We start from the raw sequence: 18,133 nt of genomic DNA on the forward strand, positions 1-18,133 counted from the left end.
TGCAGCCACTTTGTTTCCAAAGTTTAGAAAGCCTGCCGAGCCAACATCTGCGTTCCAAGCGCAGTGAGCCTGACTGATGTCTGCCACAGGCTCTGTTTATAGCTGCAGGGAATGGCGTCCAACAGCTCATTGCACTTTATAAACGACGCACCTTTATCATGTGCAATGGTGTAGGTTGTCCATTCAGGACACACATCAGCCTTGCGCATTTCTTTGCAGTGCTCTGCTTTTTGGTTAGCTCTTGCTGATTTTTAAACATATTCCCGTTTTGTCATTTAGGTTAATCTTGGTTAATACCATTTTCCCCCTGTTTTTAAACCCCGCCGGACACGCATACCTGCTTGCTGTCCTCCTAACCTGCACGATAATTTGAAATCACCGCACTTCGCGGGTCCCTCGCCACTGTCTCGATTGGCGGCCATATTAGGTGAGGGGGGAGATACTCTGTGGTCTAGTCCTCATTTAGGAGGCGCGACCTGCATAAATAGCAGGCAATTTACTAGCGAGCTCCTATTCACCCTTGCGCATTTCTTTGCAGTGCTCTGCTTTTTGGCTAGCTCTTGCTGATTTTTAAACATATTCCCGTTTTGTCATTTAGGTTAATCTTGGTTAATACCATTTTGCCCCTGTTTTTAAACCCCGCCGGACACGCATACCTGCTTGCTGTCCTCCTAACCTGCACGATAATTTGAAATCACCGCACTTCGCGGGTCCCTCGCCAATGTCTCGATTGGCGGCCATATTAGGTGAGGGGGGAGATACTCTGTGGTCTAGTCCTCATTTAGGAGGCGCGACCTGCATAAATAGCAGCCATGCCCATGCGCAGCGTCATCGCGCAGCGGAATTGCCGGACTTCCGCCGGAGTTACGCCTGAGTTCAGCCCGTCTGCGCCCGTCCGCGCTGAGGACGTGCTGCAGGGCGGACGTGACCCGGTGAGAACTTCCTTTCCTCTGCAGGGAGTACCTAGGCAATACTCTTCGTCGGAACTTCTGACATACAAACCACCAGCGCAGCGATGTTCTCATCGTTTCTCTCCTGAAGGTATCTTATACTCCCAGCGATGCATGACATGCAGGGCTCCTTTTCGGTGCCCTGCTCCTAGTGGTATTAAATCTCATCCGCGTTCAGGGCGCCTGTCCGTTTTGCAGCCTAAAAATGGCTTTTTAATCAACACCCGATCGTTGATCAAGCACAATATTGTCTTCCACGAATTTGTGGAAAATAGACAGCCCGACTGGGTTTTTATCACGGAGACCTGGGCTTCGGATTCTTCCGGACATGATCTACTTTTGGCCATCCCTGAGTGCTACTCTCTCCATAGGCAGGATAGAGTTCTGCGTAGAGGTGGAGGAATAGCTGTTCTGTTTAAATCCTCTTTCTCTTGCACTGTTAAATCTCTATCAATGCCTGGAGATTGTTTTGAGGCACTTTATTTTTGCATTCTTTGTACCCCCTCTGTTTCTTTCACTGGGATACTTATCTATAGGCCACCCGGCCCTAGGGCTAGTTTTTCCTCAGATCTCATTAGAATCCTAGAACCCTATTTTGGAAAACCTGATCTTTCCATCTTGGGCGATTTCAATTTCCATCTCGATGAAATCAACTCAAAGGATACCCTGACATTAATCGAGTCACTTGGAGCTTGTGATCTCGTTCAGTTGGTGAACAGTCCAACACATATTGCAGGCCATATTCTTGATGGAATATTTACTAGTGATCCTAGGATATCTGTTGGTCTGCCTCTGCCTTTGACTTGGACAGATCATCTTGCAGTACCATTTGAACTTGCTCTCCCCACTCTGTCCTTAGCTAATCGTATCGACACTCCATTTATTCCTAGGAGAAATTTTAGAAACATCACTGATGATACTATTGTTTCTAATATCCGGATCTCCGAATCTTTTTCCTTGAAGGATGCGGATGAGGCAGCTCAAGAACTTATGGATGCTACTATTAACGTAGTGGAAAAGCTTGCCCCCGCCTCCCTTCGATATGTAGCTCGACAGAAACCTACAGCACCTTGGTTTTCTGAACATCTGAGACTTCTCAGGCAGAGATGTAGGAGTAGCGAGAGATGTTGGAGGAAATCCTGGGATTCGAAAGATCGAGAGGCTCATAAATCTGCTCTACGGGACTATAAATTGAGAGTTGTGGTGGAAAAGGAGGAGTATTTCTCCAGTCTTACAAGTTCCCTAACTTCATCTGGAGAACTTTTTAAGATTGCTGACTCACTCTGCTCTCTTCAGCTTCCTGATCCGGTAGTCAGCTCTCAGGTTCTCTGTAATAACATCTCTGACTTCTTCTATAGTAAATTCTCGGATATTCATATTGCCCTAGAAATCCAATGCCACTCTCTGGATAAGGACATTCCTTCTGTTATAGCTGGCTTGGAAACTTTGGGTGAAGGACCTTCCAAATCACTCACGCAATTTCCCTCTTTGTCCTTGGAAGGATTGAATCTCCTACTGGATAGGACTAAATCTTCCTCCCCTATGGACCCGCTACCGCTAAAAATATTGAAGGAATGTAGAAATAGCATTCTTCCTCTCATGCTGGAAGTTATGAATAGGGCTTTATTTCAGGGTTCTTTTCCATCTGTCTGGAAGAGGGCTATTGTGAAGCCTCTCCTTAAGAAGCCTTCTTTGGATCCTGGTCTCCTCAAAAATTTTAGGCCTATCTCCCTACTTCCTGCCCCTGCAAAAATATTGGAGGCCCATCTCAATTCCCACCTTTCTATCTTTCTTGAGACCAGTGAGTATCTTGATAACACACAGCACGGATTCAGAAAGTACCATAGTACTGAATCCGCACTCACCGTTGTTGTAGACAACATTCGACGCAAAGTAGATTGTGGCCAAACCACAATATTGGTCCTTTTAGATCTTACAGCCGCATTTGATACCCTGTCTCCCGCCATCTTAACATCTCGGCTTAGGGAGGCAGGGGTTACTGGATCGGCCTTGAATCTTCTCAACTCCTTTCTTCTGGGTAGAGAACAGAGAGTGAAGCTCGGAAACTTTCTCTCCCCTGCCAAGTCATTGCAATGTGGGGTGCCACAGGGGTCGGCTTTGAGTCCGACCCTGTTTAACATCTATGTGGCCCCCCTTGCTAGACTAGTAAAATCGCAGGGGATGGAGGTGGTGTCCTACGCCGACGACACCCAGATCATGGTGTCACTGGCCCATTCCTCTGTCCATACATCCGCCATTAGCTTTAGGTCTTGTATGCAGCTGGTAGCAGACTGGATGATCATCAACTCCCTAAAGTTAAATGGTGATAAAACAGAGGTCCTGGTCTTCGGGAAAGACCAAGACGTTTGGTCGGATGAGTGGTGGCCCTCATCCCTCGGTATGTGCCCCACCCCCTCCCAATCAGCCAGGAATCTCGGCGTGGTTTTTGACACCTCACTCTCTATGATGCCCCAAGTAAATAGGACAATGGCCACTTGCTGGGGTGTTATCAGGATTCTAAATAGGATCCGTGATTATCTCTCACCTCATGCCCGGAAGCAGATTGCAGTCGCCCTTGTGGGCTCCAGGCTTGATTATTGTAACTCCTTATATGTGGAGTCCAACAAAGGCCTTATCCATCGACTGCAAATTGTGCAGAATGCTGCAGCACGTTTTGTTTTGGCCCTTCCTTTGACATCCTCAGCCACGACTGCTAGGAGAGATCTTCATTGGCTCCCTGTTCAGTATAGAATCTCTTTTAAGATTCTTTGCCTTACATACAGAGCCCTAGTGGCTGGCCCTGATGATGCACTCGGGTCTTTGCTTACTCGCTACATCCCCACTAGATCTCTTCGATCTGCTAGTTTATCTCAATTGGTAGTGCCTCGCACAAGACTAGCTAGATGGGGAGTAAGAGCTTTTTCTGTTGCTGCTCCTAAGCTCTGGAATTCTCTTCCAATTGAGGTTAAAATCCTTCGCTCAATTGATTTGTTTAAAAAGGCCCTTAAGACGTGGTATTTTATCAAGGCTTACCATTAAGAGATTACTGATTTGATCTGCGAGCTGCACTATTTGATTTAGGCGCCTTGACGCCCATTGGGCTAAGTCTGCGCATGACAAAACTCACTTCATTCATTCAGGAAGGAGTGAAATGTGCATTGGTTTTAATAGGTTGCTGCCGTCCTGGGAGATAGATGGGTAGATACATACATACATACATATATACATACATACTTACTTCCAGTCTGGTGTAACATTGAATCAACATTGAATCTAAACGTTTTATGGGCTAACCGGTGGAGCTGAAGGTCTTGCTGGCCAGCCAACTGCTAGAAGATTGGCTTTTTAGACTGTGTAGGTAATACTATAGTTTTTTTTCTCTACCACTGGAAGAAAACTATTGCGACAATCGGCTGTAATTTAAGGGGAAGTTTTCTTTAATGTAAACTTTACACTTCAACACCCCAAGATAGCTGGCACAAAACTGTGCGTTGTTGGCAGGTGTATGCAGAGCTTCTAGAGGCAATAGCACCCTACTACGGAAACCACCACATTTCTAAAAAAAGAAAACATTTAATATAGCATTCTCAGGTACTGCACCAAGAATCTGGAACGCCCTAGCCCCTGAAATCAGACTGTACCACTAAACTGCTTCTTTCAAGAAAGAAGTTATAGTGATAGTAATGAACACATTTCTACTATAGCATCCATGATCTCCACTCCTGAGCACTATGTGTCCACTTATTCTCACACGAAAGCTTATCCCTCGCATTTTTTAATTTTCTTTTTATTATTTTTTGATTCAGGGTTTTTGTATGCCTTGGACCCTGTTGTAGTCCCTCTTGGAGGCTTCTATCCTAACTTGTTCCCCCCTTGATGATAATGTTGTTCTTTATATTCCCTATCTCATTAAGGACTGTCAAACACTCTGATACCCTCAAGGGTCATGTTCATGCGATAATAAACGTTATAAAAAAATAAGCTGTCTGGGGATGGATACTCCTCAAATAAAAAATAAAATTTTAGGTGTGAAATGCAGTGTGGAAACAGGCTATTTACAAAAAGTAGGCGACGTATAAAAGAGCATTTTTGCAGTCCTACATATTTGTAAAATTTCAAACCGTATTTTTGCTGCAAGGGCAACATTGTAGCATGCCGAACTTTTAAGTAGCTGTCAGGGATTTATGTGGTGTTACTACTAAGTGTTGGGACCAGATATGGTGTGCTGCGAGCTCATAGGTGTGAGTAGTGAACTGACACCGTGTGACATGAGTTCACTGGTAGTAGTTGATGAACTGATGGGCCCATTGTGCTCTTACTGGCATGTGTGGTTAACTAGAGGCACAGCATAGCCCACTAACTTGACTTCCTGAGGAAGAGATCTGCTCTCTAGCTTGTACGGGGAATTATAGAGCTCTGCGTGAACTCACTGACTGAGTTATGCACACTGACATGATGTGTTGTAAGGTCAGTGGAATGAATCAATAACTGAACAGATGTGTGATGTCCCGACCGAGACAATGTGCATTGACTGGCATGGGTGTAGCTTCAATGGGGTGTTTGGGCTGTTCCACCTCCCTAATAGACAATATTTAGCAAAAAATACATTTGTCTGACTTCAACAGCAATTTTTACACACACAAAAATGCACACACACACTTTTCCCTCTGTTTTGAAAGTCTTCAACAATGTTGGGTATTTTACACAATGTGTTTCCTCTCACTTAGTTCCCCTACCAACCCGCATTTGTTTTCCTTACTTGTCGTATAATGTATTTTAACATTATATGCCAGCGCCATTATTGGAAAATCTAAAGCTTTTCCTCCCCGCCCCAAAATCTTTCTGACCTGCGTTCGTAGTACGTTTGTGGGCACTCACTGGCATGTGTGGTGAACTGCTAAGGGAGAATACATGCCAACCCTCCCGATTCAGGCAGGAGTCTACCGATTTCAAGGCTAGTTCATGCCTCCCGATTCTTGCATGCAAAAACCCGATTCCTCGGCGGGCTTCAGACTGCAAGAACTGGTCTGCATTGCCAGTAACCTGCTCCTGCAGGCAAGTGCACAGCGTTTTTGTCACACTTTATCTGTCTGCCATAGCATTTCTCTGTGCTCCTGACAGGTAATGAAAAAACATTTATTTGCATTTCTGATATCCGATCCTGCAGCAGCATACTTGCAAGTCCCATACATGCCAACAGACCCGATGAAGGTGGCAACATACGTTAATGGGAGAAATACGTTTTCCCTATTATTTTTTTAAAAGCTCCCACCTTACTGTTCCAAAATGTTGGCAGATGCAAAGGGTTCACATGAGTATGCAGTAAGTGGGCAGCGTGTGTTGTGTGCACGATTAGTGTGTGGAACTGACGGGAACATTGCACACTTAAGGACATGTGTGGTGTACTAGCAGGGCACAGTTGTTAGCTCTCTGTAGTAAACTGTCAGGGTGTGACGTGAGCTCACTCTTGTGCGATCAACTGGCAGGAACAGTGCACACATATTGGCATGCTGTAGGGTGGAGTTGCGGGCCACAGTATGCGCGCAAGCCTTGTGGGAACTTGCTCGTGTGAGCTTAGTGCCAGGATTGTTGGTGCTTACAGGCATGTGTGGTAAACTGCCTTAGGGTGAGGTGAGCTGAATGGCGCGTGTGTCGAACTGGAAAGGGCGCGTAGGAAACTGGTTGGTGTGATGTGATCTTAAAGACTGTGATGAAGTGATGGGGACAATGCTCACTTACTGAGACGTGTGGTGCACTAGTGAAGCACAACGCCACGCCACTGGTATGTATTGCTCACTGTCTGGAAGCAGAGCTAGCGTCTCACATTTCTGGTGCTCTCAAAGGCAGTGACGTAAGTGTTCTGCCACGCGGGGTTACCTCGTTGTGAGAGAAGCCAGCTGAGCTCATTGGAGCGCTGGGAGTTTTCGAAAACAATTGGAGAGGGTTTTCTTACGTGCCTGGCCAGGGATTCTAACTCGAGCCCTGTTGCTTTTTATCTGTTTAGGAAGTGAAGATTTTCCGGACCTTGATCCTGGGGGAGCTGGAGAGGGGCCAGAGCCAGTTCCAGGCGCTCTGCTTTGTCACGAGACTGCACCGGAATGAGATCATCCCCAGCGACTCCATGGCCAAGCTGAGGCAGGTGAGCAGGTCCATGCGCGAGCCGTCTCCAAGCCTCCCTGGACGGAGACCGCACGTGACACACAGCGAGTTGCTGTAAAAGGAGGGGGCTGCGGGGTGTGACCTGAGGTACCTGGTCATGTGGGAGAGTTACTCCCGACTACAGGGCAGGACTCGGAGTGGTCATGTCAAGCAATTCAGTATTCATTCTGGTCTGTGAACTACTTGTGCTGATTCGTGTGTGCCATCTCTCCACAGAAGAACCCACGCACCGTTCGCCAGGCCGAGGAGCTGAGGGGGCTGGAGAGCCTCGACATGGAGGTGGCCGTGAACCTCAGCAAGGCGCTGCAGCTCAGTCCTCATATCCACAACATCTGCTCCGAGGCACAGGAGGCCATTTACACCCGCAAGGAGGACGTCAGCTTTTGGTTGGAGCGAGGTAAGGAAGTGCCACCGTGGCGCGCGGCCATGATGCATTTGTGTACTGGTGACGCGAGCGAGCAGCACAGTTTGGGGGCATGTGCTGGTGGAGAGAGAGAGTGCTTGTTGAGTCTGCACACATTGCGCATTCCTTAATGTTCTTTATGCCCGCCGCCTTTATACATTGGGATCCACTCATCAACAAGTACATCCAAGAAACCACACACTGTTCATAGAAGATTCACATGGTTACTAGAGATTGATGAAAACCTCAAACTTTACCTCTGGCTTATCAGTTTGGATGAAAAATATTCATGGAATGAGCAACTGTTTTTTCTCCACACTAAATATGTGCAACAAAATTGGGCTTTATAAACCCTTTCTTCCAATCCTATATTTGTGGAGAAAGGAAGACTTTTCGTCAATAATGATTGCTTTGGGACCGTAAAGAAAGTCATATCTTTTCATTCTCGACTTACTTTTTTGGAAGTGCAGAATAGATTAACTGCTTCAGTAAACAATTTCACTCTCTATCAAAGTTGTAATTGTATTTTATTTTTAAATTTGACCTGTGTATCAAAATCTCTTTTATTATATCTTGTGTACATTTTGGAAAAGACGCAAATGTTCATTTCTTTTTTCTTCAGTGGATTAAAGAATCCTTATAGTTTTATTTGTTCAATTTCATGCATGCTATTTTGATGTAAACACCTGTCTGAACTTGGAAAAATATTGCTTGTGGAGATATAAGGGATAATTTTAATAACTCGGTTAGGAAGAGCTCAGCATAGTCCAGCAGATTCTCATGGTCACCTACAGCGGTTTAAATTAATTCCATTTAGATTCTCCATATGTATATTTAGTGTGAGTGATCATCCTGGAAATCTTGCTCATCTGTGACAATCCTGGACCAATATGAACATTGTTGCTCTAATAGCTCAATCAACTTGCACTCTCATAAAATGCTTTGAGGTACAAACGTGACATTACATTTTTGAGATCGATGCAAAGAAGCCACATGCCACAAACTGAAAATGTTACTTACCCTGTAAGCATCTGTTCTTGGCATGTAATGTTATAGATTCACATGCGTCCACCCTCCTCCAGGTCTCCGGGGTTGTTGCAGATGGGGTTATCTTTTCATCTTTACTTTGCATGGTCATCTTTTCTGTATCTGTATGCTCCATCTACATCCTCATGCTCCGTGTGGAAAAACAATCTTAACAATGGAGCCGACACCTGTGCGCATTACCAGAGATTGAGGGCATCACTATACCTCATGACTCAAAAAGACCTCTTCAAACAAAAACAAGTTGTACACATCCCAGCCCAACACTTGATTGCAGGATTATGCACATCATGTGAATCTAAAGCACTAGATGCCACAAACAGATGCTTACAGGGTAAGTAACATTTTCCTTTTCTAACTACCGCTTGTGCCTTTGGATTTGTCATTTCATAGCGCTTCAATCAATAAATGTTATAACCCATTTTAATGGTACTTAATTTATAAAACTTAGATGAGTTTGGGACTGAGCAGGCTGTGGCACAGTTTAACGTGGTGATCCACAGGTCACATGCTGTTGTTCACAGACTGCAGCTTAATTCAGCCATCTTTTCCTCTGGTGTCAAAATAACATATTTTCGTGCAACCTAACTCTGTGGCCCTTATTTTATTTATTTTACGCTGGAAGAATGAAAGCCTAATTCATGGCCCTATGTTTCTATCTTTGTTCTGCATGGTTACGCAAAATGTATTTCAGTGGGCATTCAACCCACTGAGCTATGTTAACGGCTCCCTGTAGGGTAAAATGTGGTTTGAGAGCAGATCTGGTTACTTTAGAGGCAGGGCAGAGGCCTTTTCTAGAGACGATTTCAATCTCCAATGTTAACTTGGTCTCCTCTCGTTCCTCCCAAAGAAAGAGGCACTTTGTTTGTACCCGGAGCCGTGACAACGTGGACTCTGCTCCCAGCAGAGATGCTTTTTCAGCCTCCGGAAATGTTTTTGAAAGATTACAAGTATTCCTGAAATGCCAAAGGATTACAGGATCTGTTGGCTGGCACGCTGCTACTAGGAGGCGTTCGTCCAGGCAGTAAGCCGAATACCACTTAATGGAGGCTTAACGCACTTTTTATCTACCTGATTTGCACAGCTTGATGAATTCTTGGTCTTGGCGCAAGTGGCTGTTGAGGTGGCATGGAATGCAGCCAGTAGGTGACCGCATTGGAGCCAAGAGTTTGTCCTCACATTCATGCTCCTTGCCTGCGGTCTTAATCTACGGTCCGCATTGCTTCCTCCAGGGGTCCACATCTATTTAGAAAATGAAATATTGTTAGCAGATTAGTAAAATGTGTATAAGTAAAAAAGAGAAATATAAAACTGAAAAATTCAACACTCTGTAAATGTGAAGAAATTTGAAATTGGAGGATACAAATTAATTTGTTATTCTTACCTTGAATTGTGGGAGCAGCACAAGTACAGTAAACAGAATCTGGTATGGACATTGGTGACCTCAATTGAAACTTTGGTGTGTGCTGACAAAAATAGCTTTAAGAGCAAAAAAGGCAGTTATATACTGGAGCCGAGCATATTACTTTGTCTTTTAGAAATAAAACCGCATATTAAAAAGATCTAACCTTTCCATTAAAATTAAATGTTTGCTTTCTGTGTTCCCTTTGCTCGTGAGTAAATAAACATTTAATCATTTCTGTATTTCTTTGTATCCTTTGTGTTTCAAATCGTAGAAATTACGTAGGCTGGGGTCCACATATTTTACTAGTGATGCATTGTGGCAGTCCACAGAAGTCAAAAGGTTAAGAACCGCTTCTGCAGACCACACCCATTCTAAATAGATTGACCGCAATTGGAGAGCAAACATCTTTATAGTTGTGCAGACATTTCACACTTCGTACATACAATATTTTTAGCCCTTGTTTTATTGTTAGAAGTCCAACAGAAGCCTCTAAGCCCCCACCCACATTTACACCCTTTTTCATTTATATACTAGACCAGATCCCCTGGTTTTTACCCTCCCTTACCACCCCACCCCGCCAAAGTACCATTAATTTGTAGGTACGTTGATCCCCTTGTGAGTAATTCTGAAGTGTGATGGAAACAAAGATTTTAATAGGATCTTTTTTGATCCTATTAAAATCTAGAGGAACTTTATTAGGTGATGCACAAATTATATATATTTAATGATTGTTTTATCAGTAAAACTGTACATCTGTCCAAATTTAGGGCCATTTCAATGGTAAATATGCTGCCTGTAAATGACAGTGTGCTACCGCATAGTACTTTAGTTACATTAACAAATCTCCTGCCTCGTGTCGTGAACGTTTGGTGTTCTAAAAATTTGGTTTAGGTTCTAAAGTTTGGGAAGCACTGCTCTGGGCTATTCCTCAAGAGGTGGTCCATTGCAGTGGGCTTGGCGACCCTGGTGGCTTTGACTCTGATGCCTCTTGTTAATGCGCCTCCATGGGCATTAGCTTTGGCCCTGGCACCTATGATGAGGGCAAAACTGGCCTAGGTGTTATCCCCATGTGCTCAGATCATTCTTTGTTGCCAATTTTACAGTTGATGATCATGACACCAATGGACAAGGAGACTTTGGGAGAAAATTTCAACTGCGGCAAAGGAGAAGGTGGAAGCTAATTTTAACTATGAACCATATTATGACTACATCTCAAAAGCTCGCACATTTGGAGGAGATTTTTGATTCAGATGCCTTGACAATGGGGGATAAGGACAGAGGACATGCAGAGGACAGCTGGTCACCCCTCCCCCTTTTACAGTACTGAAAGTGGCATCTACTTGGGCTTGCAAAATACTTTTGGCCTTACAAACAAATTTGGAAATGTATTACCCTTTTGGCCGTGTGTTAGAGGACGCTTTACTCCCTTCACTTCTTGTTCCCATAAAGGACAGGACTGTCCTTGAACTCTGCCTTGTGAACCTCTTCCTCCAGAAGAAAAAGTTGAAGATGCTGTCCTTGGGTTAGGTTCTGCTGACCTTGAACTTGGGAGATTGCTCAATGTTCCTGGACCACCAAAATGGCTAATTGTATCTTCCAGTTCTTCCCTCACCCGTGTCTGTTTGAGGTTCAGGGTGAGATCACAACACTTTCAGTTTTTTGTCCTCCCACCCAGACTGACTACAAACCCACACATCTTTATGAAGGTGCTGGCACGGTTTGCAGCTTCGATGTATGTGTCGGAAGGCCATGCATTTCTGTACCTGGACAAGTTACTGTTCAAGTCCTTGACTCTGGTCCAGGGTTATCTCCGGTAGAAGCCTGCTCTTCTTTATGACCATGGCTTTACTATTAATACCCAGAGGTCTTGCCATACTCCCACACGGTTGCTAAATTTTATTAGAGAGTTGTTTGACACAACTCATATTGAGGCGTATCCTCCTTCTTAGAGGTTTGTTGATATTCAAGCAGAGATTCAGATGTGCCCGACTTAAGCTCGAATCCAGATTCCGCAGCCCTTGGGCCTGCTTGGCTTCATCACTGTGTGCACCCTGTTAGTGCCTCACACCGGATGGCAAATGATGGCCATCCAGTTGTGTCGGAGAAGGCAGTGACTGCAACTCCAATCTAGTCTCCACTCCGGTGCAGATCTTCCAGTCGGTTCTTCAGGATATGCACTGGGGAATGGACCAATCTTCCACAGGGTCATCCATTCCACTCTCTGCAGACTCAGGCTACCGTGGGCACAGATGTCTCCTCGTTGGGCTTGGGTGATCACCTGGGTGATGTGATGATGTACGAAGTTTGGTCCAGGTCATAGCTGTTTCTGCATCTAAATGTGCTCAAGCTGTGTGTGAGTAGCCTTTCTCCGAAGGTCTTTCTCCCTTCCATCTAAGGGAGCAGCCTTCAGATTTTGTCAGACATCACCAGGGCTAGCTATTACATATACAAATGGACATAATGACTGACGACCTTCACATAAGTCAAACAAATAGAGCAATATTGGGTCACGAACACCATCTTAAAAAATGATTCGCCTGTAGGCATGGGCATAGTGACTGATGGCCTTCACAGGAGTCTTGCAGGCTCCCTCTGTGTGTGAGTGGTTGACATCCGTCATCTCTCCCTGGAAGACCATGAGTGGGAGCTACTCTGTGAACGTATATATATCTACGAGCCATAACGGTTCCAGAAGAAATTGTATCAGAGATATTACACTACAAATAAACAAGTGCCCACAACAACAACAAAATTGAGTAATGGAAATTATTATTAAATCTTAATTTGCCACAAAAATATTATCACAGTACATTATACAAACAAATAATTTGTGCTCACCATATTAAACTAAACAAACATGTACAGTGTAGACAAAAAAAAGGGACAATTGCAAAAGGCCTGAATTTCAAATAAGTGGTCCACATAAAAAATGAACCCTATTACCACCAATGTTTCTTTCCAATTTGCCAATAATGCGTCAACAGCATTCCGACTCTTACAATTTATTGGGTCATAAGGAGGACCGAGAGATTTTGGAGCAAACAAAAACCAAAAATGTTATTGACGACTGAACAAGGCACATTTGAGCATCTCAAAGGGGAATCTTCCCTATAAACTGAAGTCAAGTCACTTGTAGCGTGTGTATCTCCTTAAACTTAGGAGGCCAATGGATCCAAGGAACCTTTAGCTCATTCAGTTTATTCATGCAATAGACATCAAGATTTGGAAAATGAATACGCAAGAAATGTAAGTATTACCAGGGAATACAACTCAAATTTCTCCTCGGCGTTACACAAACAACCTCACTGTCGGCAGTGGAACAGCATTAAAAGTGACATAAATGATCTTCATATTGGGGTTTCCCTTCATGAATCTTGTTATGATAGTTTAGAACAGGAAGTGTTCTCAATTATATGCCATACACTTCTTTAAAAAAAAAAAAAAGAAATTTATTATTGAGCAGAGCATTAGGTACATAATTTGCATAAACATTATTCTTAAAAACCATTAATCCATTATCTTATTCTTTTCATAACAAAGAAATTCTTTCTATACAAATGTATCTATTGCAGCGTATGACATCAGGAATACTTCCATCATAATGACAATGTGCAAGAACCCTAGAATCGAATACAATAGAAAAAGTGCTAATGCATCTAAAGTGCAAAAAACAGAGAAAAGTGCTAGTGCTTCTACAATAAAAACCACAATAAATACTGGTCTGTCTAACAGCGGAAGTCACTTAGGTCATATCATCCATATCTCGTGTTAATTTCCCTCCTTCTGTTTTTCAAGATTATCAAAAAACTTCCAGTTCTTACTAAAGTTTTTAATAGCTCCCACCCGTCTAGCATATGCTTCTTCAAAATTCTGAATACTTTTCATTTTATAAAACCACTTTAAATGTGAAGAGACGTCACTAGATTTCCAATTCTGCAGGATTAGGGATCGGGCTACCATACAAGAGATAAATAAGAAGGCTTCTTCCGCCTTCGATAACAATATTCTGCCCTTGTATAGTCCAAACAACACCGCCTCAACCTCGGGCTGAACTCTCTTCCCTATTGCTAATTCTATATCGGCAAATATAGCTATCCAGAAGGGTTCTAACCGTGAACAAGTATAAAAAATGTGGTGCCACCCACCTGCTCCATTGGCCTGACATCTGAAGCATTTATTTTCAACTTCCGGATACCTTTTTTGCATAGCTTCCGGGGTCAAATAGGAGAGCCAACGTGATAAAAAGGCCATCCTTTTAAAATTGGCTGCACGCAAGGATTTGCTTCCTAAATAGGATATAGCTTCCCAATCCTTATGAGATAAAGTACATTGTGTCTCACGACCTATTTTGGCCAAATGGGCCTCAATCCCTGGTGGTGCAGCAATCGGTACCAGTTCCCTACCCCTTTTATTTTGGCCCCATAAAGTGCCACCAGAAGATCACTGGGAATATCAAAAATGCCATTAATAGTTTTTTAAAAGATGAACAATTTGCAAATATAAAAAAAGCAAGTTTCCTGGGATTTTCTGCCCTAGTCATTACCTCTTCCCAAGTGATCATCCTATTCTGGATGCCGAAATGTCTTAGCTCCTGTAGCCCACAGTCTTCCCAGTTTTTTAAATGGTTTTCCCAAAATTGGAGACCAAGGCTAGTACATTCTCTTAGTCTCAGATAATGCAAGCCCGAGGTGCCAGTTTTTTTTAAAAATGGACTGCAGTCTAGAAGAATAATCCTTTAAAGTCTTGTATCTGGGTTTTTTAGGAAGTTTGGAGGTTTTTAAAAATACTCGACTTTGACAATGAATTTCTTGTAACATTTTGTCAATAAAAAAACTATCTCGATTACATTTAGATCCTATCAGGCCTGCCACTATGTCCAAAAAAGCAGCCTCATAGTAAGTTTTTAAGTGAGGCATAGATAGCCCCCCTTGTATGATTGGTAATTGCACTACAGTCGGCTTTACCCTTGCAGTTTTTTTTCCCCAAACAAATTCTCTCATCAATGTTTCCATTTCTTTAAAAAAAGACATTTACTTTTATAGGGACATTACTAAAAAGAAATGTAAGCAACGGGAGTATGGATATTTTGATTAAAGAAACTCTACCAATCAATGATAAAGGAAGTAAAAGCCATTGATCCAAAAGTTTTTTAATTTTGTCTTTCATTCTTATATAGTTAAGTTTAAATAACTGTTGGTGATGGCTGGAAACGTATATCCCAAGGTATCTAATTGGGTCTTGTTTAATAGCTTGAGCCCTCAAACATTGAGGTAGAAGATTAAAATCTGCATTGAGGGATAGGACCTCGGTTTTATTAGAGTTTATTTTGTAGCCCCCTATTAATTCAAAGTCTCTAAATTCCCTCAATACAGTCTCCATAGTAGCTATATCGGGCATCAAATATAAAATTATGTCGTCTGTGAACAGTTTCAACTTTGACATAGCCACAATGGGAGGTCGAATAGCAGCATTATTCCTGATTTTAATTGCCAACGGCTGATAAAAAATGTAAAAAGTAATGGTGAAAGCGGGCAGCCCTGTCTTGTCCCCGGTTTATTTTTATATTTCCAGCTTGTTTAGAATTTATAATTACCTGAGACGAAGCCCCTTGGTAGATATTGCGTAACATAATTATAACCTCGAGGGGAAAGCCAAATTGACTAAGGGCAAAAAACAGAGTTCTCCAATTTACTAAATCGAATGCTTTCTCCGCATCCACCATTACTATGCAAGCCGGGGTAAAGTTAGAATTAAAATAATCCAAAGCATGAATTAAAAACTCAGTATTAGCTGCCATTAATCTACCTGCTATAAAACCAGTTTGATTTATATGAATAGTTTCCTGGGCGGCGAATGAAAAACGTTTAGCCCATACTTTCATTAAGATCTTATAGTCTGAATTCAAGAGACTAATGGACCTGTAAAAATTAACGTCCGCAGGATTTTTATCTTTTTTCACAAAGGACACTATTATCGCCTCTTTAAAGGATAAGGGAACCAAACCTCCATTTTTAATATAATTAAATAATTTTTTCAAAGGTGGAATCAACACCTTAGAAAAAGCTATATAAAATTCTATAGGAAAACCATCCTGTCCGCTTGCTTTGGCTCCAGCAGATGCTGTAATAGCTGTCAATATCTCAACAGAATCTACCTCAGATCTTAATTGACTGATCCGATTTCCTGAAAGTTTAGGACAGTTCACGTTGGAAAAATAATCCTGGATCAGTTCTTCCCCTATCGAGTATTCTGTCAAATAAAGTTGATAAAAGTGTTCCAAAAAACCTGTGGGATCAAGTCCCCGTTGGCCACTTCAAGACCAGTCTGAGGGTCAAGCACCTTAGTTATTATAGCTGCTTCTTGTGTTTTTTCTAGCGGAGTTGGCCAGAAGTTTGCCTACTAACTGGCTATCTTCATAAACCTTTTGTTGGTACATTTTTGAGCTGGAAATCTCTTCTAGAGTAAAAAAGTCCCTCAGATCTGATCTAGTCCGTTCGAGTTGGTTGGGGCGTTGCTGAAGCTGGAGAGCATATTCTATTTCGGCTGCGGTTTGCAGCTCAATTATTTTAAGCCTCCGAGCGTTAGATCGAGCAGTCGTATAGGCGATTTGCCCACGAGCTGCCACCTTGAACCCACCCCACACCGAAAATGGGTCTGCCGTGTTTTCATTGATTTAAAAAAAATTCCAAGATCCAAGCCTCAATTTTTCACCCAATCCTGATCGAGGAGGAGGAGACGGTCCAGCTGCCACCTGGGCCGTTCTCTACTCTCCCCTTCAAACCTAAGTTTAAGCCCTACAAAACATTATCAGAGAAGGGATTACACCCAATGTCAATATCACTAATTTGAAGGGATCTGGATATAAAAAAATAATCAATTCGAGATGCAGTTTTAAAACGATGTGAATAGCAAGTAAAAAAATTTTTATCAGGATTTCTATCTCGCCAGGTATCTATTAGTTGATACTCTAACGTAATGGCATCTACCATGTTTTTTGTATTAGGTTTTAATTGTTTTTGGTTTTTGTTTAAGGTATCCTTCGTTAAGTCCTGAATATAATTAAAATCACCTCCTATGATAAACTGTCCGGTGGCTCCCCTCATAAGCTCATTAATTTTAACCAGACTGGAGGGATCATTCGAAACCAGACCATAATAGGATATAAAATTCAAAATCTTTCTGTTTACCTTCATTGCCACCCAAATCCATCTCCCATATGGGTCCCTGTGAATTTGATACGGTTCCCATGGCATTTTTCTAGAAAAATAAATAGCAACCCCTCTTTGGGCAATACCAGCGGATGCAAAAAAGCATTAGAAAAAATCCTGGGTATAAATAATTTAGGGAAATTAATTTTCAAATGTGTCTCCTGTAAAAACAAAACTTGAGGATCCAAGGATGCCAACCATTTTATGAGCACCCCATACTTTTGCTTATTTAAAATTCCGTTGGCATTAACCGATAAGATCTTATATTGACTAGTTTCTATTAGGTTTTTCGTAATAATTTATTCTTTGCACCTTATTGCTCTGCTCTTTTCTCTGCACTAAACGCCCAACCCCTTCCCCCCCGCGAACCCTCCCCTCGAAGTGTGAGGACATCCCCTTTAACCACGCTACCCACATTTCGCACCGTTTCCCCCTGTCCTCTGGGTGTCTTGGAATTACACCCCTGGTGATCCCGCTGTCCCCCCATCCCCCAACACAATCTGAAATACAGTACTCCCCAACACAATCCGAAATACAGTACTCCCCCTTTTTTTTTTCTTCCATTTTCCTCCCTGAATAAGGAGGATACCGTTTAGCCCCTATACATCAAAGACACTTGACGGGACAATTTCCTGTAAAATATACAAGTCTTAACATTTACAGACTCTATACTACTCTTTTAATTTCCTGGTCCGCTCAAAATCTTTTAATAGTGCCTGAGCTTCTTCTAGATCTGAAAACATAAAAAACTTGCCCTGAGCTAGAACCCTCAATTTCGACTGTTGAGCAATAGAGGCTTGGGCGCCATGGGCTTTAAACAAGTGAAGAAGCTTAACAAATTATTTTCTTCTACGAGCGGCAGCGGCAGTCATATCTGAAAATATTCGACATTTAGTAGTTTCATTTACAGGAAACTGTCTCTGCTGAATAGCTTTAGACAATATCCTTTCCTTAATTCTGAAGT

General features: G+C 42.6%; 1 protein-coding gene across 1 annotated transcript in view; it reads left to right on the forward strand.

Moving 5' to 3' along the window:
• OAF (out at first homolog) overlaps positions 1-18,133 on the forward strand; it is an 86,482-nt gene that overhangs the window by 53,024 nt on the left and 15,325 nt on the right. The window contains exons 2-3 of the mRNA XM_085645954.1: positions 6,955-7,089; positions 7,326-7,506. Of these exons, the coding sequence (XP_085502080.1) occupies positions 6,955-7,089; positions 7,326-7,506 (316 nt within the window). The remainder of the gene's footprint in view (positions 1-6,954; positions 7,090-7,325; positions 7,507-18,133) is intronic.

This window comes from Triturus cristatus, chromosome 3_1 (genome assembly GCF_964204655.1).
Source record: "Triturus cristatus chromosome 3_1, aTriCri1.1, whole genome shotgun sequence".
NCBI classification, from domain to species: domain Eukaryota; kingdom Metazoa; phylum Chordata; class Amphibia; order Caudata; family Salamandridae; genus Triturus; species Triturus cristatus.